General features: G+C 35.8%; 1 protein-coding gene across 8 annotated transcripts in view; it reads right to left on the bottom strand.

The window, feature by feature from the left end:
* The window catches only part of USH2A (usherin), a 382,808-nt gene that overhangs the window by 229,446 nt on the left and 126,773 nt on the right, over window positions 1-26,589 (bottom strand). For all 8 annotated transcript variants that reach the window (XM_074537084.1, XM_074537083.1, XM_074537085.1 and 5 more), the window contains 6 exons: window positions 17,334-17,464; window positions 11,480-11,606; window positions 11,003-11,104; window positions 8,928-9,116; window positions 8,297-8,427; window positions 2,058-2,331 (listed from right to left, as the gene is read on the bottom strand). In XM_074537084.1, coding sequence (XP_074393185.1) covers window positions 2,058-2,331; window positions 8,297-8,427; window positions 8,928-9,116; window positions 11,003-11,104; window positions 11,480-11,606; window positions 17,334-17,464 — 954 coding nt within the window. The remainder of the gene's footprint in view (window positions 1-2,057; window positions 2,332-8,296; window positions 8,428-8,927; window positions 9,117-11,002; window positions 11,105-11,479; window positions 11,607-17,333; window positions 17,465-26,589) is intronic.

The following is a 26,589-nucleotide window of genomic DNA, read 5'->3' as shown; positions in this document are numbered from 1 at the left end:
ACCTGAACTGAGAATCTAATGTCCATACACAGTTCATGCAAAAAGGGGTAATGAAGGTGGACATCCATTTTGAATCATCCTCTAAAACACCTTCTCTCTCCACAACACAGAGAATTTGGCCAAACTGTTCCTTAAAATGAATATATCCTAATTTAATTTCAACTCCTAGTCCACAGTGACTGGCTCAGTTTCTTAGTCTGTCACAGAAGAATTAGTCCCAGTCCATCCAGGCATCCTAATCATAAGAAAAAATGAAGTTGTTTGATTTGCAGTGAGATGCATTCTCTACAATCTATTTAATACATCATTTTTAGTATCTTTTTACCTACATTTATCACTATTTGAAGATTCCTCACTGACATCAGCAAAGCAATACTGTCTATTCTCAAGTAGCTGCAGAATAAGTAAAGATAGTACAAATTTTCACAAACGTTCCTGCCAGGTAGCTTCCTTTTGAACCTCCCAGGATGGCATGTGATGGGTCATGCAAAGGCTCACAGATCCCAGCTAAAATTCCTTAAAGCTGTAACTCGCATAGAGATGAGGCAGGAGGAGAATAATATTTACCACTTATTTGCTGTGGGCAAAACAACATTCCTCTATTGAAAAATTAACTATCAAGCAGCCACAGATTGAGAAAACCTTTTCTAAATATTTATTAAATGGAAAGGTCTCTATATTCTATCATCTTACCACTACATCATTGTAGTCCTAAACAAAAGTATGTTTTAAGCTATAATATCTAATGTGGCTCACCTGAACCTACATTTAGGAGCACATAAGATAATATTTATCTCCAGACACACTAAATATAAATTCACGGCTGTCATCTTATTTTGTGGCATGCTGAGGAGGTTTGGTGGGAAAGAAATATCTATTGATGTGCCTTGATATGCACTTCAGACATTCACTTGATATGTAATTTTGCCCTAGATTCTTTGTTCACATATCTCTTTGCTGCAGGAGTTGCAAATGCATCCACTCACGAGGCTACACCATCTGCTACAAGGCAACACTGACAGGGTATGACTGGCCAGCTATTTTGGGCCATAAATATTATCCACACAGAACCTGAAGGAAGATTATATTATATGTGATACCTAGAGTTGGAAGAGCACCTAAAAATATATTCTTGAAATATTCCATAGCTGTGAAATTAAAAGGTTCCTGTACAGCTCACTTGAACGTGCACATTCAGTGTGAGCTCATGCATTCAAAGACACTTAATGGATTCCCCACTAATCACTTACTGACTGATACACATTTGTCCACAGTAGCTGAAAAACACCCCATGACTGATGAACAGTTTCACAAACAATGAGAAAAGACACCCAAACAGAGCCAGTTTAGCAGACACTTTTTGCCTAGGTTTCCTACAGTAGATCCTTTTGTGGAGGCCATTAGTATCAGAATGCAATTAACGCTTCCCTCTTTTCCCTACAAATTTGACCTGTTCCAGAATAAAAGGGTCACAATGATGGCTAAATGTATGATCATCTTCCTTCCTTCTGATAGTGAGGAAAACATCATGGTAATTGTAGCCAAAATCCAGTTTTGTTCAGGTGTTAATACTTGCTTCATTTTTTGGAATCAGTATTTCCCAAAAAAGACTAAGAAACTCTCAGCTGCTTTTCCATGGGACTGCATCCAGATTCATTACAGTGATTTAAGCTATGTTTACTGTCTCCCACTGGTTTTGTATTCCAGATCTGCAAGTGACACAAGATGATCAAGTAAAACAGATTTCTGTGAAATGGCATTCTCAGATGAAGACCTGAGATCCTCTGATTGGGCCTCTCACCTCACCATTTCCTACACTCCAGGTCCTCTCTCATCAGTCAGATTGCTTCAGATATCACTGGAAGAATTTTTATGGCCTCGCAGAAGGATCAGGTCTAAGTAAAGCTAGATGGGTAGGGATAACTAGCAGAGTCACAAGGGGTGGAAGGAAACATTCATGTTACACATCCATGAATTTAGACTATCAGCAGCAGAATGTCCACCAGGTGCATGACACCAGTTTTCAAAAATGTATGTTCTTCTTGGTGTCATCTTACCTTGTTCTAACCCCAGTTCTCTATAAATACTCTGAATCTCAGGTGGGATTCCTCCTACAAAGACAGGTGAGTTTACTTTCAGCTGCTGAACACGGGGTTCGAACGCCTGCTCTCTCAGCTCATTCATGGTGGCAGAAATCACAGAGCCCTCCTTGCTCACGGTTACTTCATTCCACTTTCCATCACAGTAAGACAGTCCCAACCAGAGATCCACTTGGGTAAAGACAACACCAGTTCTTAAGAATATGTTTAATATTCCACTTTTCAGCTCAATCTATACATTTTAAAACAGAAAAAAAATATTTTGAAGGAGACATCAAATACACAAGGACAGAAAGCTATTTTAAAAAACATAATTAAGGGAGTTCTGAATAAGATCCAAAAAATGAATTTTTTACCTTCGGGTTAATACTGTTTACATACAACATGCTAAATACAGTGCATCAGTTAATTCAGAATGTAGGAAAATAGATTTTGATTTTTTTGACAACTGACTTTGGCACTAATGTATCTAAAAAGAAAAGACAATGAACAAGGCTGTTTAGCTTTTTTTGAGAATAAGAAAACAGTACTTTATCTATCAATTCATTTTTCAGAGGAATGTAACAAGATAATAAGGAAATGAAATGTCAGACCTGATTAAGGTCTTTTTAATTGGCTGGTGAACTCAATTTCAAATTTTTCCAGCATACATTGATTCTTACATTCATACATTTCATCCTTATTCTTCTAAATCTTGTAAGAAAATAATTGGTTTTGTATGTGCTCTTTGAGATTAATGTGCCAATTCTCTAATAGAAATACATTTTACTTAAATTTTTCACTGCAGAAGTTTCCAAACGCTTTACTGCAAGACTCTTTATCCTAACTGACTCAAACACCAGTAGGCTGAGATTGTAAATTGGCACGTACAAAATACTAAACACTTTGGGGATGAACTGGAGGTTGAAAAATATGAATATTTCACAAAAAGACATTTGTGCTTCTATGCAGAATCCTTATTAAGTGAAAGAAAAAATGCAGATTTAATATTAATTCTTATCACTATTATTGACAAACTGACAAATTTAGTTTACTGATTATTTATTTTATATATATATATATATATATATATATATATATATATATATATATATATATGATTATATATTACTGAATATTAATATTACAGTGTTTGTAATTGGATCATATTTCCTTAACAGGAAATACAGCAAACACCCTGACTGATCAAAGAACTCTGTGCTTGAATGCTGTGAGGAATGTGGGTCATACTCTCCACTGCACACTGACTTCCTGCACCTGAGAAAGAGGGATTTTCTTTATTTGTTTTTTTTGGGACCACAACTTTTCCTATTTCCATAAGTTCAGACCCATTTACAGCTAAGGACCCCACAATACAGGTGAAGGACTGATCAGGGCACCAATGCTGATGAGAACAGCTGGAAAAGGCAGCCCATTGGACAAGTCCCTGCTTTTCTTCACTGCTGAGAATTAATATGGAGCACACTGTGCTGGTGTGAAGAAAGCATTCCAGAGGCATTAGCACAGCAGCATGCCAGCAAACCTGCCAGACCTGGGAGCCAGAGAGAGGGCATGGTCCTTGACCCAGGGTCACTACTCAGCACAACCCTCCTCCAATTTACTCATCTTGGCATAGTTTTAAAGCAGGCAGTGAATGATGCTTGTGCTTTTTGTGTTGACCTGGACTGACATTTTAAATGCCCAAGTGCAGCTAAAGATAGGAGACCACTGCTCAGTTTCAACTCTTCTGCATAGTGAAAATAGAAAAAAAAGTCTAAGTCTTGCACAGATCTGAGCACAGGTACTGAGCACAGGTTTATAAAATCAATAGATAAATCGCTTGCTTTACAAAGAATTCTGGGACCACTATCAAAAAAAGTTATTTTTAATCATTATGATTTTTAATCTGTCCTTGGAAAATATATTATTACTTGAAACCAAAAATGCATGAAGATCATATTATTCTGCCAGGTACTTCAGTAGCCACCTCTCAACAGAACCAGATCTTTTATCACAGCTCTAAACCTAAGCAGGTTTCACTTTACTTCTTAAAAGCAGGCTTGCTTTTCAGAAATTGGATTACAGAATTTCATTAGTGCTCTTCTCCATGCACACAATTCTCAGTTTCATCTACCTAAGCATGTAAGGTTGGAACTAGGAAAGCAAAAGCTTAGCCTGAATCTGGAAGATAAGAGCAGCAAGAAAGATTATTCCACAGTCCCACTAGCAGGTTGTGGTATCTCTCTAAGACTGATACAGGGACCAGCTCTGATTAATAATGTTATTAATGACCTGGGCAGTAGGATGGGGTATACTCCCAGAGAGTCTGCAGCTGGTAGCAAAGGGAGCTGCCACTGGAATCCTAGATATTTAAATCTGTTTTGAAGAACAGTACTGAGAGAGGTGGATCACAAACTGAACACTGGCCACCAATGCACCCTCAAAATAATAAGGACAAACTAGCACTGGGCTAGGTTAGAAAAAAGTTGGGCAGGGCTTCCAAGGAGATGATTCTTCCCCTCCAGTGATCATGTGTAAGAACACATCTGGACCACTGTATCCAGTTGTGGACACTTTGGTAAATGAAAGACACTGCAGCACACCAGAGTGAATCCAGTGGAGGGACACCAAGCTGGTCAGTGGTTGGAGTACCTTGCACATGAGCTCAAGCTGAAAGGACAAGGTTTGTCCAGTCTAAGAGCAAGTGAGAACTTAACTGTTCCTCTGCCTTATGAAAGGATACAGAGAAGGCAGGCCCAAGACTTTTCTCAGAGGCTCATTGTGAAAGGATGAGAGGCAAAAGACAAGTTGTAACAAGAAACAATAAGAGATCAGGGCAGGTTTCTTTGGGTGTTTTTACTTTTTTTCCTATAATGAGGATGCTCAAAGATTGTAGAAGTTGGAAAGCTGTGGACTGTCCAGCTGTAGACAGATGCACACTACTCAAACAGAAAATGCCTGAAGCAACCTTATCAAACATAAGTTGATCCTGCTTTTAGCAGAGATTTGGAATAAATTACTCCAAAAGGTCCTTTCAACTTAAATGATTTTGTGGTTCTGTATTGCACTTCTCTGCAGGAACCAGTCCCTGCCTCACTCAATCTGCTTATAAACATGATTTTGAAGATGAAAGGAATATCCAGATACAGCTCTGAGAAACAAAACAGGTACGATAGGGGCTGCATTAGAGGCTGAATGACACTTTGCTAAATCTGCCATACAAAACAGTCTCAACCAATGTAGAACTAGAAGAGTGATCATGGCTTTAGCTCCTTTGAATTGCAAAGTCTTCCTGATATTCAGAAATATTAGCAGAGACAAGCAATGGACTTCAAAAAACTTGTCAAGGACAGGCAGTTCTTTAAGCCCTTTCATGGCACTTCTGCTGACATGCAGCCAATCACTCCAGTTCAAAATCTAGCTCAGTTCAGACCTGCCAGCCAGAGAGGAGAGGCCCAAACACAGACCCCTCAATAGCCTCCTCAGTCAGACACTCTAATGGAAAGGAAATAAGAATGTTTTCCTGACACCTAACAGAGGGAAATTACTGCTAACCAACAGGAATATCACCCTCACTCTCATGTGAGTACCAGTCACGTCTTTGCTAGATTTTCCAATTTGAGGTCTCAAAATTTCACATTCCATCTTAGCTCCATCACAGGTAACACTTTTATCTTGCACTCTTATTTTACTTCATGCAGATATTGAAAAGTGCAACTCTTTGGAAAATGTTCTTACAAGACTTTTTTCTTAGTTGCAGCTTTGCAGAACCAAATCATCAGTGACAATGTCTCAGGAGCCAGTTACTGGTATTACATAGAAATCTGATAGTGCTTTTGTTGCTCGTGAAGTGGTCAGCATCAAAAATCAGTCATGCAAACTTTATCAGAAGTCGCAAAATCTTTTTGTCTAATAAACTCATGAGGAATCATATGCCAGAGTGAGAGCTAGTGACTCATACCAGTATAGCTGGTCACAGTTAGCTTGTAATTATTATGCCTGGATCCAAAGATAATCAGATTGACCTCACTGGCTTGAGTTAATTCTCAGGGCATGGAAGTCATGGAAGAAGTGACCTTTATGCACAACACCTTTCCAAGACATTATTTTGTTCTTGGGCAGAAGAGGAGAAAGAGTCTTTGGCTGTTTGGTAGCAATCCAGCTGTGTGTGTAGCTGCAGTCATTCCCAAACTATAAAGCTAATAAGAGAGCTGTGACCTATGCAAAGGGAAGGGTCAGGGAATACCTGGCACTCAGGCTAAGTGGTATAGCTCATAATCTGTTTTGCTGTGCAAGTGTCTCCTGACCAAAGCTCCTAACAAAGACATCGTAGCTCATGCGCAACAAGCTACACCCCTCATTTTCACTTTCTATTAACCTCCTCTTGTGAGATCAAGTGTACAGAGAAGCCTTCTGTCATCATTATCTAGGAGCAAAACACAAAGCTGAGGGACTTGGAAAAGTGTGCACATGCTCATCCTCTCTAAAATTCCTCATCTTAAGGCTATGGAGATGTTGAGTTCATGATTCAATTTAGATAAAAGAAATTTACCTGACAGGACAAATGCTAATTTTCAGAGCTAAAAATACTGTAAATATAAAACTGCCAAAAATCTGGAATTGAAAAGAAAAGGAAATTATTTGTCTAATTCCTTTGTGCTTTTGACTCCACTTTTAATTTAGTAAGTCTCCTTTTTCCTTTGTAGTCGGAATCTATTTTCTCATATTTCACAGAGCAAGAGAGAGGGACCAAGACTCACCTACTACCAGAATCTCCAGAAGAACCCTGTGAGTACTCCTCACATAAATAGTGCCCCTGTGCTGTGAATTACACACATACAACCCTTTTTTAGGGTGGGACAGCAGCATAAATGTAACATCTTATGCTATTGGCTCATGATCTCAAGGTCATTACTTCAAGGCAAAATTAAAGTAATAACTGTAAATAGCAAGACTTGCTATAGGTAGTCATGACAATTTTTTTAACTAAGGCTGCTTTTAAAAGAAGCAATAAGTTCTAGCAGAATTCAAAACCTAAGAAAAAATTATTGGCTGGCAAAGCCAATAGTACAAAAAGTAAATATGAAGTAAGTTATAATTGACCTGAAAAGGAGGAAAATATATTTATATGGTTTAGGTCAGAAGTTTAAAAGAGAAGGCCCATTAGACATATTGCCACACAATAAAACAGGTTGTGACATGACAGCCATTAGCAAAACAGCTGCATAATAAGAAATAAATAAATAAATACAATTCAATAAAAGTGCAGAAATAGCAGATTGGGTCATAAAGAATAACAATGCTCTCAAAAATCTCTAAAATTAAATTATTGTTTCCTGGAACAACTGAAAAAATGTATTTTTTCCTATGTCATCTTCTGTAATACCTATTAGTTGGTGCAAGTATATTTGACCCACTAAGCAGTGGTAACAACAGTCTAATTATACTCAAAATCCTTGGGAAAGTAAAGTATGAAAATCCATAGTCATATAGCTAATAAAAGAATTTGAAAAACTAAACCAAACATATTAAACTTAAGCAAGATATTGGAAATGATAGAAGCAAAATAATTCTGAGCATAAACAGTTTTATTTAACAGACACTAAAAAGAAGTTTCATAGGCACTACCTCACAAATTTGCCTGATACAGGATTTGCGAAACTTCCTCTATAGTGTCAGGAAAATGATGACAGAGATGTGATGGAATTAAGCTGGAACTAACTAATTTCTGCCTGTTTCAAGTCAAAAGAAACAAAAAATATGGATTATAAAAATAAACATGTACCTTAAAGAGAAAGCTTATGAGGAGACCAGACAATTTCCATCACAGCCTTTTTGATTTATAATTTAATTGATTTTGTTTTAGTATGAGAACTGGAAAATTAGGTAAACTTTATGCTTTCCTAGAAATTAAATCAAAGCTTTTAATACATGTATTTTATTCTTTTTTCTGATCACTTCTAATCCAGTTAAGACAATAATTCTGCTTTTCATACATTTATATCTTTCTTATTTATGACATAAATAATAACAGTAACTTAAAACTTAGAATCTGTTAAAGAATTTTGGCTCCATTATAGTGTGCTATGCAAAGCACTTCAAAACTAATAAGACCTGAAAATAACTTATGGTTTGAAATTTCTTTCAGTGCTAGTTTTGCTTTTGTGGAGAAAACTTACAGGTCATGTCTAAATAGTTAATCATATTTTTGAACTTACTGCAAGATAATCTGGCCCATCTTTATTGTAAACAAACAAAAGCAACCCATTCAGTTGATCTGTTCTGAATTTGAATGAGATCTCAAATTCCAGTCCACCACTGAAAACACCCGAATGCAGCTCCAGGAACCCTTGAAAGAAGGTGAATGCATACATAAGTTAATCAAATAAGTAAATTGGTTCAAGAAATCAAAAGTAAAAACCTAGGTGCTACTTTATACTCTGACATGAAGAACTCAGGCTTCAAAATTACAGTTCACAACTTTATCATTTAGCTTTGAGGACAGTTATCAATAATGTACAGCAAGAAACCAAACCAGTAAAGTATCCTAAATTTTTTTTTACCTGGCTTTTTTTTTTTGTTGATAGGCATCTTTACGTCCCTACAAAAGTTAAAATTCACCTTTCAGACACACATCCAATCTGCATATAGTTACAGCAGCACTATCTGCAATTCCTCTTCCATTCAGCAATCTTCTGTCAGCCAAGAGACACAATTTTAAATCAACAAAAATAATCCCATATAGCTAAAGCTGCCTTGAAAAGAAGATCACTGCAACACTTTTGACACAACCACCTTCTCAATTACCTCAATAACAAATTTGGATAGAGCAATAGCACAGCGAACTACCTCTGCCAAGAAAATGGGCTCCTTTTGAGAGTCCAATGGGGCATCCTTCCCAAACATGGTAGACATTGTTTTGCTCTTCAGCATCCTGCCAGTTCAAAGATTCCCAGTTCTCAAAGGGAGTATGCACTTTTTTCAAAAATATGTCACTGAGACAGCCCACAAATCCTTTCTGGACTATACTCTTCATCCCTGCAAAAAGGAAATTTTTTTTTAAGTCAAACACCTGCAACTAAACATAGGAATTAATTTATATGCTTTCTACATGCTGTCCCTATCATATAAGTCCATGTGTGCATAGAAAACCAGCCATCAATCAGGTCATAAAGCTGGCCTCCAAGCTAAATCCAGATTTCTGAATGGGTCTAATCACTAAAGACAGGACCTACTGCTGTATAGCTGAAAAATATCAAACTTTTTGAGATTTTTGCATGCAGGTATTTTTAAATCAACAACATAAATCTACTCTATGAAAATCCAAAAAAAGCTTTCGTTAAACAAAACAAAAATTCTGAAGAAAGGCATGCATGCGGTGAGCAGGAAGCAATAGGTGAGGCAGAGAAAAGCTGAGGCAGAGAAATACAGGTTTAGAAGCTTAATCAGGAAGTTTTTCCTTCCTTTTTTGTCTAAAACAAAAACCCAAAATCAACTACACTTAGCTGCTAGTCCTTCTTTATTACTGGGGGCAAAAATTCAAAACTGTTTTTATAGGTGCTCTACTCTTAAATGGTATTGATATTCAGTTTTATTTTGAATATATAGCTGGGGTTTTTGAGAGAGGTGTCGTGGGGTGACAGCCTTTATCCCAATATCGTGTGTTATGTCTGGCAGCTGTGCCTTTTCCCCCACCCCCCCCCCGGCAGTCTGGCTGTGGCGGGATGGGGAAGAGAGGGGGGGGGGGGGGGGGTGTGACCAGGCACTTTTGGCTTTCGGCTTTTGCTGCTTGGCTTTTGCTAGCTGCTTGCTTGCTTGCTTGCTTGCTTGCTTTTTGCTTTTGCGCTGTTTTTTTTTTCCTTTTTCTTTTGTTCTCTCTCTCTCTTTCTTACCCTCCCCTGAAGATACTGGACCGGCTCCGGATTCTGCGGATTCTGACCTGCGAGCTCCAGGACACCCGAAGCCTGCTAGAGAAGATTCGGCGCCCTCCACAACACAGTCTGGTCCCTTTTCTTTTCTTGTGTTGGGGAGTGTTCTTTTGTTACTTATAAATAAATAGGTTTTGTTTTCCACTTTGCTCCTCCGAGAAATTCCTTCCCGAACCCGGTGTTGGGGGAGGGGTGGTTGGAGGTTTGTTTTGTTCTGGGGGGCTCCCTCTTGGAGATTTCCCCTAATTTGTCCTAAACCAGGACAAGAGGCATCCTGGATTACTTTGTGAACCAATGCTTTAGAAGAACAGATGCATGTATTTCTGGTTTTAGTGCAGTGAAATAAAGAAGGAAAGAGGAAGTTGAACTCCAGTGTACCCCACATCAAGTCAACCAGATTTCACATCAGAGGCAGAAACACAAACTTAATAAAGAATCTGACTTTCAGATTAATATGAAAAAAACAGAATTCTGGATATGAATTAACTGAAAACAGCTGATTGTATACTTACACAGAAAGTCACCTCTGCCATTTTATGGCAGTTTACGCATTTGGCATATATACTAAGTTTATGTATGAAAATTTATACTTATTGATTCTTTGAGAAGCCAGATATGATCCAGCTCCTCATAAATTCTGTATCTGTAAAATACAGGTATATTCATATACCTCTGAGATCAATGCAACAACTTCTGAAGGATACAAACACCAAAAAGGCCAGCATGTTGTATCCCTGCATTAAACTGGGATGCATAACCATGTGCTTAAGGTAATACAAACAATTTACACTGGTATTTTGAAGTGAATTTGGGAAATTGTATGTAAAACATACCCATAAGTTTCAAACTTACACCAGTTCTGTGTACAAAACCCACTGAAATGAACACAGACCCCAAAAAGTGCTTTCATGCTGATGAAATCAACTATATAGAGATTTCAGTCTATCACAAAAGATAAAATTTTAGAAACTGTACAGACTTATTTATCATACTTACCTTCATCCTTTCTTACAATAGTATAACCCTGTGGAAGCCCTCCAACAAAAACTCCTGTGTTCTCTCCAATAATGGTACTGCCACTAGTTGCTAAGGAAGAACCTGAACAAAATAATTTTTTATTCACATATTCAATGTTTTCAACAGATTTTCAACTCAAAACACTGGTATTTTATAAGGAGGCTAATGTGACACAATAGTCTAAGAGTTTCATAATACATACCCAGGAAATATTTGCAGCTCTATTTAACAACAGGAGATCAAGACAATTATAAATTCACAAGCACAAAAAGACTAAGTGCTCAATTATCAAAGACTCACAGTGGAGAGATCGCTCAGATGAACAGACAAACCAGAAATGACAAAACCGTCAGAAAATGGAGTTAATTTTTTTTCTGTATGGGTGAACATAGGTAGTGAAAAAGCAAGTGAGCAATATTTTTAGTAATACCAAAGTTATTTAAATGAATTGATTACCTGTGTACTGCCCATCCACTGTGATGTTTCCCAGAGCTTGAATTCTTGTAGCAATTAGTTGGTGCCAACTGTTGTCATTATACACTTTTCCACCATCATTAGTTGGAGTGACTGCTACTGCAGATCCCTTTTTATTATAACAGAAGAATCTGATTTAGAATATTTTGAAGGTAATATTTAGAATAATATTTTACTCATTTATGACAATTTATAGCATATTACATCTAAAAATAAAGACAGCAGTCCTATGTTTAACTTCCTTTGGACTGCTGAATGATGTTTAGGACTTATTTAAACTTCTAAATTTAAACACTAAATTTAACCTTCTCAAATAATAAATGAAGGATGAAGCATCCAGTTCAGTGTCTATTAAAAATAGAAAATCCTGTGTAGTTCCTCTGATAAAGACAAGGATGAGGCACAAATTATTGAGGGTCATGTCACTCAGATTTTATTTTTTTTATTCCTTTTTTTTTAAACTATGTCTCTATTTAACTACTTCAAGGATTGCTGTGGCTGTGAAGTTTGATGGCCATGGTTCAATGTGCCATCCAGGGAGAGCAGCTGCATATCAGGATTGTTAATTGCAGCACCTGTCCACATGAAGGGATCCAAAAGAGGGGTGCATGTGTAGCACGGTGGATGCATTTTCCCTCCATGTTAACCTGGTATGAAAAGCACTAAAATCTCTAGATGAGAAAGTACCATACATTTATGGGGGTAAAAATTCATACCAAGAGATTCAGGAAAACAAAACAAAGCAAAAACACCCTCAAAACAAAATCTCAAACGAAAAAACCCAACCAAATAAACAAATCAAACTAAACAAAAAAAGCCTCAAAAGGTAGTTATTGAGGTTGCTTTTATGGTACAAGGGATGCTTGTAAAAATGTATTTAAATTCAAGGAGAATTTTTACCTGATTTTAATAATCAAATAAAAATACAACATGAAGGGTTGAATTTAAGGACATCTATTACATATACAGAGAAATCTTTTCTCAATTGCTGAGTAAGAGGAGTGTAATAGATGCAGTTACCAAACTAAATCTCAAAAATGCAAAGAACCAAACAAAATATGACATAAATTAGTATAATGATGTAATAAAAATAAAATTAATAAATTTCAAGAATTTTCTAGATATTTATATGCAAACAATCATCTAACTTTTTAATAATGCCTATAAGATTGCCTTAGGACTTTATATCATTCTTAAACTATTTGGGAACTCAACATTATTCTGCTGAATCCACCAAAGAGAATCATCTTGTACAGAAGGCAACTACTGATAGAAAAATATTTCATTATAAAGGTAATGTGCTATAATCTCAACCACTCCAGTTACTTTATGGCTTCAAAAAACAATTTCCAAAAAGTACATAAATGAGAAATTTGGTTGCTTATAATTTAGGGGCCCAGCTTATAACTTTACAGCAACAAGCCAGACAGCTCAACAGTTTTTTTCCAGATGTTCTAGTATTATTTTTGGTCCATGGAGAAAAGCTGTTGATAGAAACAATCACCTATTTTGATTAATACTAAAACCCTTGTATGAAAATTTAGTATTCTGTCTTAAGTGATGTTCATCCATTAGAAATTGCATTTTGGCACATAGACTTATGAACCCAGAACACATTTAACATTTAGCATAGGGGACAGTCACTCTGTATCCTGTGCATCAAAATATCTATGTGATGTGCACATCTATACACAGTTAAAGAAAAAATTATTTCCTGTGAATATTTACACCACGTTTCTAGCTCCATTCAGTCAACATCCTGGTACTGAGGAGGTTTGGAGAGCAGTCCCTCTGCCCCAATAATAAGAATACAAAGCTATATATCCTTACATACTGATGGCACTTTCTCATATACTATTTTTTATTGTCTTCTCTCCTATTTCAACATTTTAATATTTTACAAACACACACATTTCATTATCGTAGTTTAATAATTAAAACCAGAACTGGTGTCATGCCCAATTAATGTGCCCTGGTAGCATGCCCATTAGTTTTTCCATTAGTGAATTCAACAATACTAATGGGATTACTAGCATGGGATGCTAATTGGGCGTGACATAAGAAACTGGCTTACTTCTTAGCATACCCTTGCTAATGATGAAATTAATGAGCATTTTATTAAATGCTGTCTCATCAAAGTGTACTTAGTTAGCATTAAAATTGTTACAAACGATGCTGCATTCTAAAGATCAGGTGCCTGAATAAGTGGTTCTTCATATTATGTTTGCCAACGTCTAGTGTATTAACAGTTTTATACATCAGAAACCACGTTTATTTGTAACCAATTCAATCTGGGACCACACAAGCACACGTGCTAACCTGTGCTTAATTTTGGAGGGAAGGAATGTAAAAGACACAAAAAAGTGTTCAGGGTTCAGCATGTGCTGCACTGGAGAGGCCTTTTGACACTTTTTCCATAATTACCAGAGTCACTCTGGGATCACATTCAAACAGCCTGCTACAAGATTGCTTGTCATGGATTTTGGAAATACGTATTTTGAAATCTGCATTATTTTGCTATGCCATACAATAAGTCTTAATGTTTGGTTGCTGTCAGTAATAACTGAGTAAATATAAATGATTCTGTCATACTGATGTTTACATTGAAAATCATCACAAATATGAATCTTCAGAGATACTGTCTCAGGTGCCAAAGTCTGAATGCAACAACACTTGTCCCAGTCAAGTTCTTTTAATGCTTAAACTCCTACTACTAAGAAGATGAACAAGTACTGATGTTTTGCCAGTGCCATGGAGGAAGGTCTAGTTGAGACACATAGCCAGGTATTGTCTATCTTCCTTCCTTTTATTTTGTGGAATAAAAACTTCACCCTCAGAGTGTGCCTAATACTTTGGCCTCTCCATGACAAGAACAACAAACAAGGCAATGCACACAAGGAAAGTATCTCGTGTTCCTCCTTTTTGCTATAAAATTTAGTAAATGAATCATCTTCTAAAATAGAAAAGCTGGATACAATTCCCTCCACCCTGTGAGAAGAACCTCAGTGTATCCTCAGGCTGTCCTAATCACTTAGGAAAAAAGGTGCTCCATGTTGGGCTTATATTTCCACTGTAACTGATTTCACTTGGTATAAGATATTCAGTGCTTCCCTGGGAAAAAAATGAAATTACCTCTAGCCACTGAAAGATAACCATAAATTTAGCTGGAGTTGATTGTATAATTTAGGTGTAGATGTACAGACATCACGATAAGAAGAAAAATCCACAGACAGCTGAAGCTTTACAGAGATTCTGAGTTTGGAGGAAGCTCTATAGAAAAATTTGATTGTTCCAAAAAGACTAAGGAAAAGATCAGTTTGCAAAAAAACCTCATGCTTCCTGGACCATGGATAGTAACCCACAAAGAGTGGCAGTAAAACATTAAGAAGGAAAAAAGAGCAGTTGCACAGCACAAAAGGGAGACAAAAAGGAACAGTCAGACAACAGCCAGATGAATGGTGGTGTACATGGAGCTCAGAGAAGTATGAATGGACACGAAGAAAAGGATTTGAAATTAACACTTAGCGAAGGAAGAAGCGAGGATGCTGAAGGCTCCCCACCAGGAGGACTTGGCAGGACCATCCCCAGAGCAGACACAACAAAGAGAGAACGCGCGGCTGATCACGAGCAAAGATACAGCCCAGCATCCCGAAAGGGACTGAGGGTACAAATAATTAACCTGCCACAGGTCACAGCTGGAAGGGAGCACAGAATATTACACCACACTGCTGCAGATAAAAAGCTGCAGAGACACAATTGTCATCAAAAAGAACGCTGGCAATCTCTCAGAGAAGAGCATAAAGGAAGGGCCATAAATGTTTACTGTATATGTCATGACTATAATTAAAGACAAGAATGCCTATAACCTGGCTAAGACATCACTTGATGTCAATAAGAAGTAATTAAAGAATTTGCACACTAATGCAGACTGTGATGCACAAATGAAAGATTAAGAAATGCTGCTACACTACAGGATATCTGACAATGTAGGGAAGGAATAGCAAATCATGGCTAAAGAAAAAAAGAAACAACTTTGACAAAAACAAAGAAACAAATGTAATGACAGTAAGGTAGCACAGAATATTAGGGGTACAGAATACGGAAATTTTTTGATAACTCAATTTTCAGACGTAAAAGAAAAGTTTTCTACACAAAACACTTTGATGTAGGCCACTGCACCCTACTTTTGAATCTGAGAATGTACAGGAATCTCTTCCACATTATTAATGAGAAATTATAAAGTATTAGCTTTCAAGATAGTAAATCAACTATTAAGACCTACACTGCTCCTGGATACCTTGAATGACAGCTTTTTTTTTTTTTTTCTCTAAACAGCAATTGAAGCACTGAAGCAGCACCACAGGCAGCACCATAAGAGGAAACTATTGAAATGATGAGCCTAAAATAAGCATGGAAGAGTTGCCTGATTCAAATGAAATAAAAAGATAAAGAAAGACACATTCATGAAGAAGTAATCTGTTAAAATTCAGGACAGTAACTGTTGAAAATATTACATGAACTGAGAAGCTCTAAGGACTGAATATGAGACCTGCTGGGATTTTTTACTGTTAAGAGATAGGTGAAAAAAGTGGGGGAAAAATTAAAGCCCCAAAGCAGCCACTCTTCCATCTCTCCCTCTTCCCATTCCCTTGATACTGTGAATTCAAAGAAATAAAATATCTTCTAGGGAATGATTTAAACAACTTAACATAAAGCTACTTTAAAAGAAGCAAATCTGAAAGAAGGATTAGGAATACTACTGGAGGCATTAAAATGTCAGTTGAAAGACAGCCACTCCAATTAACCATCAAACAACAACAAAAAATCTAAATAAACCTCAGAAGATCTTGCAAGCGAAATAAAACTTTCCTTTCAGTTAAAAGAAGGTATAGGTGTAAGAGAGCAAAAATAGAACTAGTCCCTATTAAAATGTTTATGAGGACAATATTAACAACATTAAGCTGGGCCCCAAAATTTGAAGTACACGATAAGATAAACCCTGCGTGTAAATGCTGTAGAATTAATAGAAATGTGTATCTTGGGCTTAGAAGCAGATTTAACATTTTCTAGCATTGGGATCACATACAAGTCTGCTTCTGTGCAGCACCTTGCTTCTCCTATAGGTGTTTCACTACTGCACAACACCTTCACGTGGTCACAGAGTGACTGTGGCAGAGCTCAGGAGGCAAAGGTTAAGAGTGGGTCAGAAAAATCTGATAATTATTTAGTTTCTTGCATATTTATGAAATATAAGTGAGGCCATAATGTTTTTTAATTCCATAAGGAGATCCAGTTTTGGGGTGCCCAGAAAACACAAAATACCCAAACAGAAATGCAAGGCATTGTGGCCTTACTTTTTGTTTTGTTGCTACTTCTCTCATTTATATTTTTGCATAATGGTGTCATGCTGATCTCTATAGGGGAACAGTCTCAAGACTAAAGGCTTAAAAATAATTGACTAGCATTATATAAACTTACTAACTAATTCAAAACTTAGTCCTGCGCAACTTTGAAATATTGTTAGTTTAAGCTGTAGTGGTGTTAAGTGGCACTGACAAAAAACCTCACTCATAAAAATGCAAAAAAACCCATCTTATATTGTGGCATACCCGACAAAAAATCAGCAAAGATTTAGTATTTCAGTTTTTCTCTACTCAAAATCTCTAGTTACCTATGGGTTCTGAGAAGCAAGTTAGCTTGTATCAATTAAATTTAAAAAACAAACAAACAAAAACCAACCCCAAAACAAAACAAAAAATCCCCAAGGATAAGCATGTAAAAAGTACAAAGATAAATTATACAAGCAACTTTTATAGGATCCTGTCTTTTATTGTACCTGTGGATCAAAAAGAAAGTAAGGACGCCCACTCTTCAGCTGCAGTGCAATGTACTCCTCCTGATTGCCAGGTGATGCAGAGAAAAACATCAAACCATCAGGCTCCTGGGTTCTAAAGTTCACTTTAATACCTGGTTAGAAAAAAGTAAATAGATGGTTAATGCCAAAAGTAGCTCTTGTAAGTTACAACAACATTTACAAACAAAATATCATTTTAAAAACAGCAGCAACATCACAAAGCAAAATCATGGAAGTTCTGTTAACCTAAACCCTTGCTACACATTGAAAGAGAAATTTTACTAATCCAGATGGAGGCAGCCCTTGAGACAAATTTCTGTGAGCCCTTATTCATCTCTAAAAAAAAGACATGCAATTGTGACTAATGTTGTTTAGTAACTTCTTTCTTAGGAAAACATAATTCAGATATTAGCATAATATTCTAAAAGTCGATGTTTTACATGTGGATTTTCATTTGTCACTTAACATTTCTATAGGTAAAACAGAAATGAGGTTTCTGCATGCAAGGATTTGAACAAATAGTAGGGTTTTGGTTCCAAAAGATATATGTATGTGTTTATATGTAAATTTTACTTATATTATTTTATAAATGTCATATCTAAGTGCACAAAGAACACATGGAAAAGAAGTAGTTTTCCAACAAAAATTGGAAATATCCAAAGGAGTAATGGATGAACTAAGCTTCATTAAGGACTTTCCAGATCATTATCAATAGTCCTCCATTTAGTTTCTGATAAAATCCCTGAGTGTGTGGTAGAGCCATGCTTTTCCTGCAACAATATTTTGCAAAGGGAAATGAAAAGGCAGTAATAGCAACACCCACCTATTCTATACACTTCCATGACATTTCTGTATAAGGTGCTTTACAAAACAAGGTAAGTAACTGGGTTTTACCCAACTCTATCAAACTAGCCAGTATTTTCCTTATTTTATGACAGGCAGAAAACAATAAATTACTAAAGATTTTATTGCAGACAGCACCTACATTTAAAAAAAAATAAAACTCATAATTCTGAAACACATTCATATGAGATTATGCTTGTACCTGAAAGAAATATCCTTTGGCCTCAATACCTCATTCCATCCAATGTTTTCATGTAAATAACATGATGCAGTCACAGACACAAAGCAATGAGAATCAGTCCTGCTATTAAAACACCTGCAAAAAGCAGTTGCACACAAGTAGCTCCTGCACATGAGAAAACTCAGCCAACAGTGTCCCCAGTTAAGGAAAAGCACAGCTTTGCCTGGCTCAGAAATGAGCTCTTGCACTACTGTGAGGTTTCCAGGTACTTCCAGCTGCAGTATCTGCTGGAGAGGCTGAGACTGATGACCTCTAATCCCAGCAATGGGGAGCACAGCTAATTTAACAAGCTGCCAGTATTTTCATGAAGCTGCCAAAAGACATTTCTGAAGACCAGAGGATCCTTCCTTACACCTGATGCAGAAGGACTAACACAAACAAAATAATTTACTTTCTGCAAAAACACCATACATTCTTTCATAATATTGTGTTATATTGTACATATACATTCTTGTATAATATTGTGTTAGAAAATATAAATTAAATGGTTCATAGCAGCAAAATTGCAGTAATTACAGAAGTTTTCAACTGTTATGCAGAAGCCTTCTTTTTCTTTGGATATTGAAGAATCCTGCTTGTAGCTTTATAGAAATTATTGATGAGTCAGGAGCCATTATTTTCTTCTAAATTAATTTGCCACATATTAAAGAACTAAGAAAAGGACTTCATCCCTTTAAGTTCAAGGGTCCTTGGAATTTCTCATGAGATAAGGAAGTTCAATATTAATAATTTCTCATGTTTCTAGAAGTGACTACAAGAGAGAAACCAAATAGTAAGAAAACTGCTGTCCCACAGACAATATTTTCACTGCATGATAAAAAACTTGTGAAATTAATATTTTTCACAAGAACACAGTAATTAATGCTGGACCTCCAGGTCAACACAAAGCATACCCAGAAGCCCATTCAGACTGGTAGCAACTACATACATGCCACTTTTCTCGTTTAGTGGCATAGAACACTGGAAATGGATTTACTTCATTTGGACAGAGAAATCTTTCCTTCCAACATCTGAGAAGTTTCACAGAACTTGAAAACCACATTGTATTATGAAGCAAAAATTCTTTTTTTTTTTTCATACCTAGGGGGAGGGTGAGATATTTTTCAAGTTTCTCAAAGACTCGTGTCTATTATTTCAAAATGCATGTCTAAAATCTTAATTTCAATGTTAAATATAACATATAAATAGAAACACAAATAAAGTGGTGACATTACAATTACTTCTGTAATTTGTCATATACAGAAACTGCATCTCAGCCACACTACTCATGCTACTAAATCTTGGATGGAAAACATGACCATCTGTGGGGCATTGTAGGAAGGTACTTTTAACCAACTGAAACTTGAACTGCAACTCAAGAATTCACCTAACATGCTTGCTTGTGTGACACAAATTGTTCCACAAGAACTTATAATTTCTAGGATAAAAACCAACAGGAAATTCTACTACAAATTAAACATTTATGTATGTCATTCAAATAAATTCTTTCATTCCATTTCAAATTATAGTTGCAATTGGAGAAGCTGTCAGAATTCCTTTAATTATAAATAAAGAAACTTATTTAATTTCTGTAATTGAATTTCTTTAATTATAATGGCATCACACAAAAAATAATACAAGCATTGTATATAATGAACATAAAAGATGAAAAGAAGACTACAGAGTAATAAAAAGGACAAGTAAAATAAATTAGTAATTGTTAGCATTAGTGTTTTCAAATATCCCAAACTGTATTAGGGCAGACTAACCTTCTGTCAGGATCTACATACTTTCAATTTATGCAGCAGTAGATTGGGACTGGATTTCTGTCCTAGTTTCAAAGATGGCACACCCAGGTTAGACTGGGAATAAGACTGAAACATGACCAATGCAGGCATTTTCAAATGCATCCAAATGAGACGCAACATCAGCACGTTACCCTGCAAGGGACACAGCTCTGAGAGTCCCTTTCAGGAACAGGCTGACATTACAAGTAAAATTATATAATATTACTCTAATTTTTGATGTGCCAGAACACAAAAATTTCTTTTTTTGTTCAATAAAGAAAATGCATATGGTGGGATTTTTCCTCCCCCTTTTTGTTTTCTTCATGCAAGTTTAGCAAGGCTCAGAACTTCAGCAGCATTTCACATTCAGACTACCTGGATCCAGATTCTTCTAGCACATTTCAGTATGATTTACAAGACCAGCACAAAAGTATTTAAGAGGCAGAAATATGCTCTTGAGATGTTGACTGCATTTCTGGCAAGTTTACAGAGCACATGGGATTATTTTGAGTTTAGAAGAAGCAGTTGGCAGTCAGCAGGAAAATAATAAATTAGAAACAGTTCCTAGATTAGCATAACATATACTAATAATTTATAATTATTACAGCAATAAAATTCATTTCTGACTAATGCAAAACCCTTTTTTCTTGCAAAATAAAAAGTTTAAAATAGATTTTATTTGACCAAGAAACCATTCACCCAGAATATAAGGGTAACAACTTGCTGTAACATATCTTTCCAAATGAACTGAACTGAGTTTAGTTTTCCTAAAAAAAGGTTTCTAAAAAGTCAAAACCATTTCAAAATACAAAAACATTCAGAGTCCTCAAAAACTGTATTTTGACTTTTTGGTGAAGAGTAGAGGGGAGAATGTAGGCAGGGAGGCAAGACAATTGAAATCATCTTTTGCAATAACACTTGAGAGATTTCAGCAAAGTAACCTACTTAAAAATTAATCTTGTCCCAACCATTCAGCAAAAAATACCTGTAAAGTACCTTTCTCTAAAACTAGATATTCAGAGTTGAAAATAGCTAAAAAGTAGAAGTTATTATAGTCATTAAATACAAAGAAATTATCTACAAAAGTCTCAAGACTCTTCACCGAAACTTACATATAACCACATGAACAATTCTATTCAAAAGTACTAAGAATAGTCACATAAATAGATTTCCAACCTTGTCAGTGATCAGCAAGGCTAATTTTAGCTTAATTTTCATAAATACATCAAATCTCAACCCATATGAGCAAGATATATAATAACAGGATTAATACCTCAGCATATTACGGATAATTTCCTTGCAAACATAGGAAGAAAATAAATGGAAAAGAGCATACATTACAATTGGAAAAATAAAAAAGATGAAATCTGCCAAATACCTTGAAAATCAAAAAGCAATTTCAAAAATGAGTTCTGCAAAATCTATGAAGCACATCCATTTCCAGTGATTTTTTCCCAAAATTGTACAATTGTAAGAACATAATTTGCATTTCCATTTTACTTATATTGTTATAGGAAATGGTTTCAATAATTATATAATTGCACATTCTAATGAACACAAAATTGTTGGCAAAGAAAGTGATCACTTTATGCTCACTGAGAGCCTTATTTGTGCATAATGACAGCTAAAATGAACAGAAATTGTATATAAAATTTTGACAACAGCATTAGGCTCTCAGCAGTCCCTTCAGGATGACAAACCTTAAGTGTTTATTTAACATTAAGACTGTATACAAATGCACTTGCCTAATCAAAATACATTTTTCCATAGAAATTATAAACAAAAATCTGTTTTTAACTAGGAAGGGGAGAGATGGAGAGTAAAAAATCTCAGTTGCTATGCACCTCAATAGCATTTTGTTGTTATTCTCTCTGTGAGAGTGATACCTCTTGTCATCACAACAGCTAAAACAGACAATTATTTTTTAATATATTTTTTTATATATAAGAAAACACATCTGAGGGAAAAAAATTAGAAGAAAGACGTAACAAAAACTGATCAGTTTCCAAAGCAGTTTCATTTAATGGATAGTGGAATTGGAAGAAAAGAAGAAACTCAGAAGAGACTCCCTGGTCATAGTTATGAAGATCCTCTGCTGAATACAAGGCCTTCTCCACACTTTGTGTGGGCCTATAGCTTCCTGGATTTTATTGAGAGAAAAAGACAGAAGGTCTTCTTCCCAAAGCTGTGCAAGACCTGTTGTTTTTCATACAGGATCAGGCTTCATTTTTTACTGTTGTCTTAATGTGTCCAAAAAAACATTTTCAAAGTGCATCATCACTAACATTACACTAAGTTAGTCATTCCATTGATGAAGTAAATCCTCCTCATTTTTAAGCTGCTTTAGGTTTTTTTTAGAAATATAAAATATATATTTAAAAGCCACATACATATGTACATATCATATGTTTACACACATATATATTTGTATAAACTCACATACATAAAATTCCCAAACTTTTTCCCAAACTGAAACTGGACTCCCTTGCCTTTTGTGAGCAGACTAAAAGCAAGAGAATCTAAAAATCCATGGTTTCTAAATTAGACTGTACAAAAGAACTGTACTTGAAAAAGTCTAATTTTATTCAGAATTGACTCAACATGAAGAATTTTTTTTAGGTATTCTTAATACATCAAACTGCCAAAAAGCTAAATCAAACTAAAATGTTGAGCAAGCATAAACACAGAGTATGGTGAGTGAATGAAAGGAGAAAAAAGATAACACTTTTGGTGGAAATCAACAGTCAAGCAAAACCCCAAATCCTCTTGATGAGATCTGAGTGTTTTTTTTACACTAAAATGACTAATTTGATACCTGTTTTTTCTTATTTTGCTTGCTACCCCATTATACCCACTACTGGTAAAACAAACAGGACATTTTAGCTTTAATCTTCTTACTACATAACCCAAATAACTTCAGTCATGTTTGCATTAATGCTGCATTAATCATGTTGTTGCGTATTAATGAGTTTTCGGGCTATGCTAATTACTGTCATAGATTCTGCAGCAGCCCATTAAATATACAAATTACAGAATTAAAGAGCCAGAGCTCTTCATGATTAATCTTTAAATGGAGAAAAACTAATGATGTCTGTACAAAGTTTCCCTCCACTTTTGGCTGACTGAGCCCAATGAACAATCAATTAGATTATTTGAAGAATAAGAATACTGCTCATACTAAAAGATATGTTATGCTGTTTTTCTATGCAGAAGACACACATTTGTAGGTCTCCATCAAATGCATTTCTGTAACATATTCCAGGCTTTAAGGTCTCCCAAAGTGTTGCATGGGGAAAAAACTTATGGATACTCCAATTCATTACTCCATACTCATAGGAATCTGCTGGTTCCATATGAATACAGTAAATCAATCTTCTCCTTTTAGCAAGGACACAAGTCCTGCTACTACCCAGTAGAAAAGATTTACAGCAAACCTTGGTGAAAAGAAAGCCAAGATAAGTTTAAAGTCATTTGATAAGATTTGATGTATTAGTAGCACTTTATCCCCTCACTAACAGAGTGATGCTTTGTCAGGAATAGTGCAATACCTAGTGGTTAAATCAAGAGATTCAGAATTAGGAGACCTTGGGTCTGTACTCAGCCAATGACTGGGGCATGTCACCTGAGAGCCGTCACTTAAAACACGTTCCTTCCATTTTCCTCCTTCCTGAAGAACAGTGGCCAATATAGCTTGTTTAAGGTTCTATGATGCTTGAAAAATTCATTACTGTTTTGTCCTCCACATCCTAATACACAGATAAAATCAAAATGCCCACATGTACTCAGAAAAGTTACCTAGAGACTAGGCATTTACTGACATTTGAGAGACACCAATAGTTCCAAAAGAGGGGATTAGTTCAGCTTCCTCCAAACACTGCACACTATGCAGAACATCACAAGACTTCCCGAAAGAGAAAATTCTCAGTCTGTAGTAATATTATGCTGCCCATCAGTAGGTGCAGTTCAGAATTAACTGGCTTTTCCAGGCCTGTCCTATCACTTCTTCATACAATGAAAAAATAAATAAACCCTATTTTATACATTAAAGTATTTATATTTATACAAAGTAATTCTTTAAGAAAAAACAAATCTGCTCAGGGCAAGATTGATCATGGTATGAGAATACTTTCATACGAATTGAAAAAGACTGGTTTACTAGAATTAGTGAACAAGGAAGAGGATGTAATACAAACATTTGAGATTTCTTAGGAAAGGCAGTTAGGGAGCAGAGAAGCTGTCCAACACACACTCAACACATAAACAGGACCATTTAAGGGAAGTAAAAAGAGCACTTAAGGGAAGTAAAAAGAAAGTTCAAAGCAAAAACGTGGCTTTTCACAGGTACCGTACAACTTTCTCAGTGAAAATAGAAACATAATTTAGACAATATTAAAAATATTGGCACGTTATCTAAGAAATTGGCAAGATGTAAGAGAAACTGGTTAGACTGCCTACCTAGATTTATCTAAACAAAAAAAATGAAGGCCTCAGAAAAACATGAGACATCAGGGTGAAACCAGATAGGAGGATGCAGGTGATGCCATTATCTGTGAGCATCCTCTGTCATTAGAGTCAACAGCCAGCTCTTTACACAGTCTTTTAAGCAATACTATCATTAAAGAAATTAGTGACCTGCCTCGAATTCATTTATTAAGGATGTCTATGAAGAGAATTCATAACTGTTTTCCACTATGTACATTGGGAAAGTAAAGAATGAGCATGCCATCCCACCAGCATCACCTTCTCAAAGCACACATACCAGAGTAGAAATAAAACTCTAATTTTGAAACTCACAGAATCAAATGCTGCTTGGTGTGAGGATCAGCTGCACATTTGTTTCTGTGCTGCTCAATACTGAAGTGAAATATAAACTAAGAGGAAACATCAGTCCAAATTTCACTTAATGCTTTCTTTGATGTTGATGCCCATCAAGCAGAATCTGAAAATTTTACTCAAACATGAGCTCTCTCAAACATTTTAAATTATTTATCTTTATTTATTCATTTTTGAAGCCTAGAAAAGTTCGAAAGGCACTGATTTTGTTAGAAAAGGAAGAAAATAGTTTCTAGGAATAAGAATCCTTTATGAGCAATTTCATTAATTCAAAGGTAGATATTTAAAGAATGGAAACAGAGGAAAGCATTCATCTTCATTTTAACATAAATTCTTTAGAGAAAGAACTGTATTCTGTTACCCATATGCGAATTAGTGCATAAAAAAGGTCATCTTATGCAACAAGGGTAAGGTGGGAGAGGCTTCTAGGTGTTAATGCAATGCAAATCATAATTACTAGAAATATGATGACAAGAAGAATCACTTCAAAGATTTACAACAGTGCAATCTATAAAAGGTCAACATCACAGTGAAATCAGAAATGAGCTTGAGGTCAGTAGTTGTAAATAGCATTGCAATTATAAGCCTTTAGTTAATATTTCCAGCAGTAGTACAAATGTAACACTGCACAGATAGTAACTTAACTGATCAAGGGAAAAGAGTTAGATTACAACTGAGTAAAATGTAAATACATCAAAATTAAAGTCAGTGTAATGATCTGAAACACAGCAAATGCAGACAACCGAGCACTAGCCAATGCAGAATCCATCACAGCACCTCAGAAGCTGAAAGCACAATAATGTGGAAATCCTGCAGCAAGTAAGGAGCGTTATTGATCAGAGAGTGCACATAAGGAACAGAATAATAACTAAAATAAGCTGATGAGTGTCTGGAGGAATACTAGAGGACTAAAATGGAAATGTAGCAAGGAGGCAAAAAACCAGAAAAACTTACAGACAGAAATACAACACCACAGAGCAAACACTCAGCAAAAAGTATAGATTAAAGTTACAAACTCAGCAACAAATGCTACTCATGGTAGAACTGAGAATAAAAAAGCTAACAACATATTCAAGTTAATGCAGCAATTTAAGGTAAAGCAGCAAACTTCAAAAAAACTGTCAAATTAAGAATTAACTGAAAGGAATACATAATATTTTCATCTAGTTGTATTTGCAGCAGTATTTTCCCTTGAGTATTCTTCACACAATACCCTTTTCCAGAGGAAGCCTAAAAGTGGTTTTATTTGTAGGGACTAAGCTCAGAAAAGGATTTCATTGGAATGATCAGGTACAAGCTTTATGTATGGACATATAAGTAGCTGTGAGGGTTCTCTCATTGCCTTCTAAGCTATTTACCATCTAATGGAACTACAGCTTGAGCATGCAGCAAGTCCTGCTTTGGAAGCGTTAATAATATCGCATTACATTTTGTTCTGTTACTCCTGTGCCTCTGTACCCAGGAACTGCACACCCTGTGAATTAAGTGTTTTATGGGGTTTGGCATGAAATGTTCACTGAAAACATATCCAAACACTTTGTAGCAATTATGCAGA

The sequence above is a fragment of the Zonotrichia albicollis genome, chromosome 3, assembly GCF_047830755.1.
Source record: "Zonotrichia albicollis isolate bZonAlb1 chromosome 3, bZonAlb1.hap1, whole genome shotgun sequence".
NCBI lineage: Eukaryota > Metazoa > Chordata > Aves > Passeriformes > Passerellidae > Zonotrichia > Zonotrichia albicollis.
Note: the sequence above shows the minus strand (reverse complement) of the source record. Positions and strands in the feature narration are given on the sequence as shown.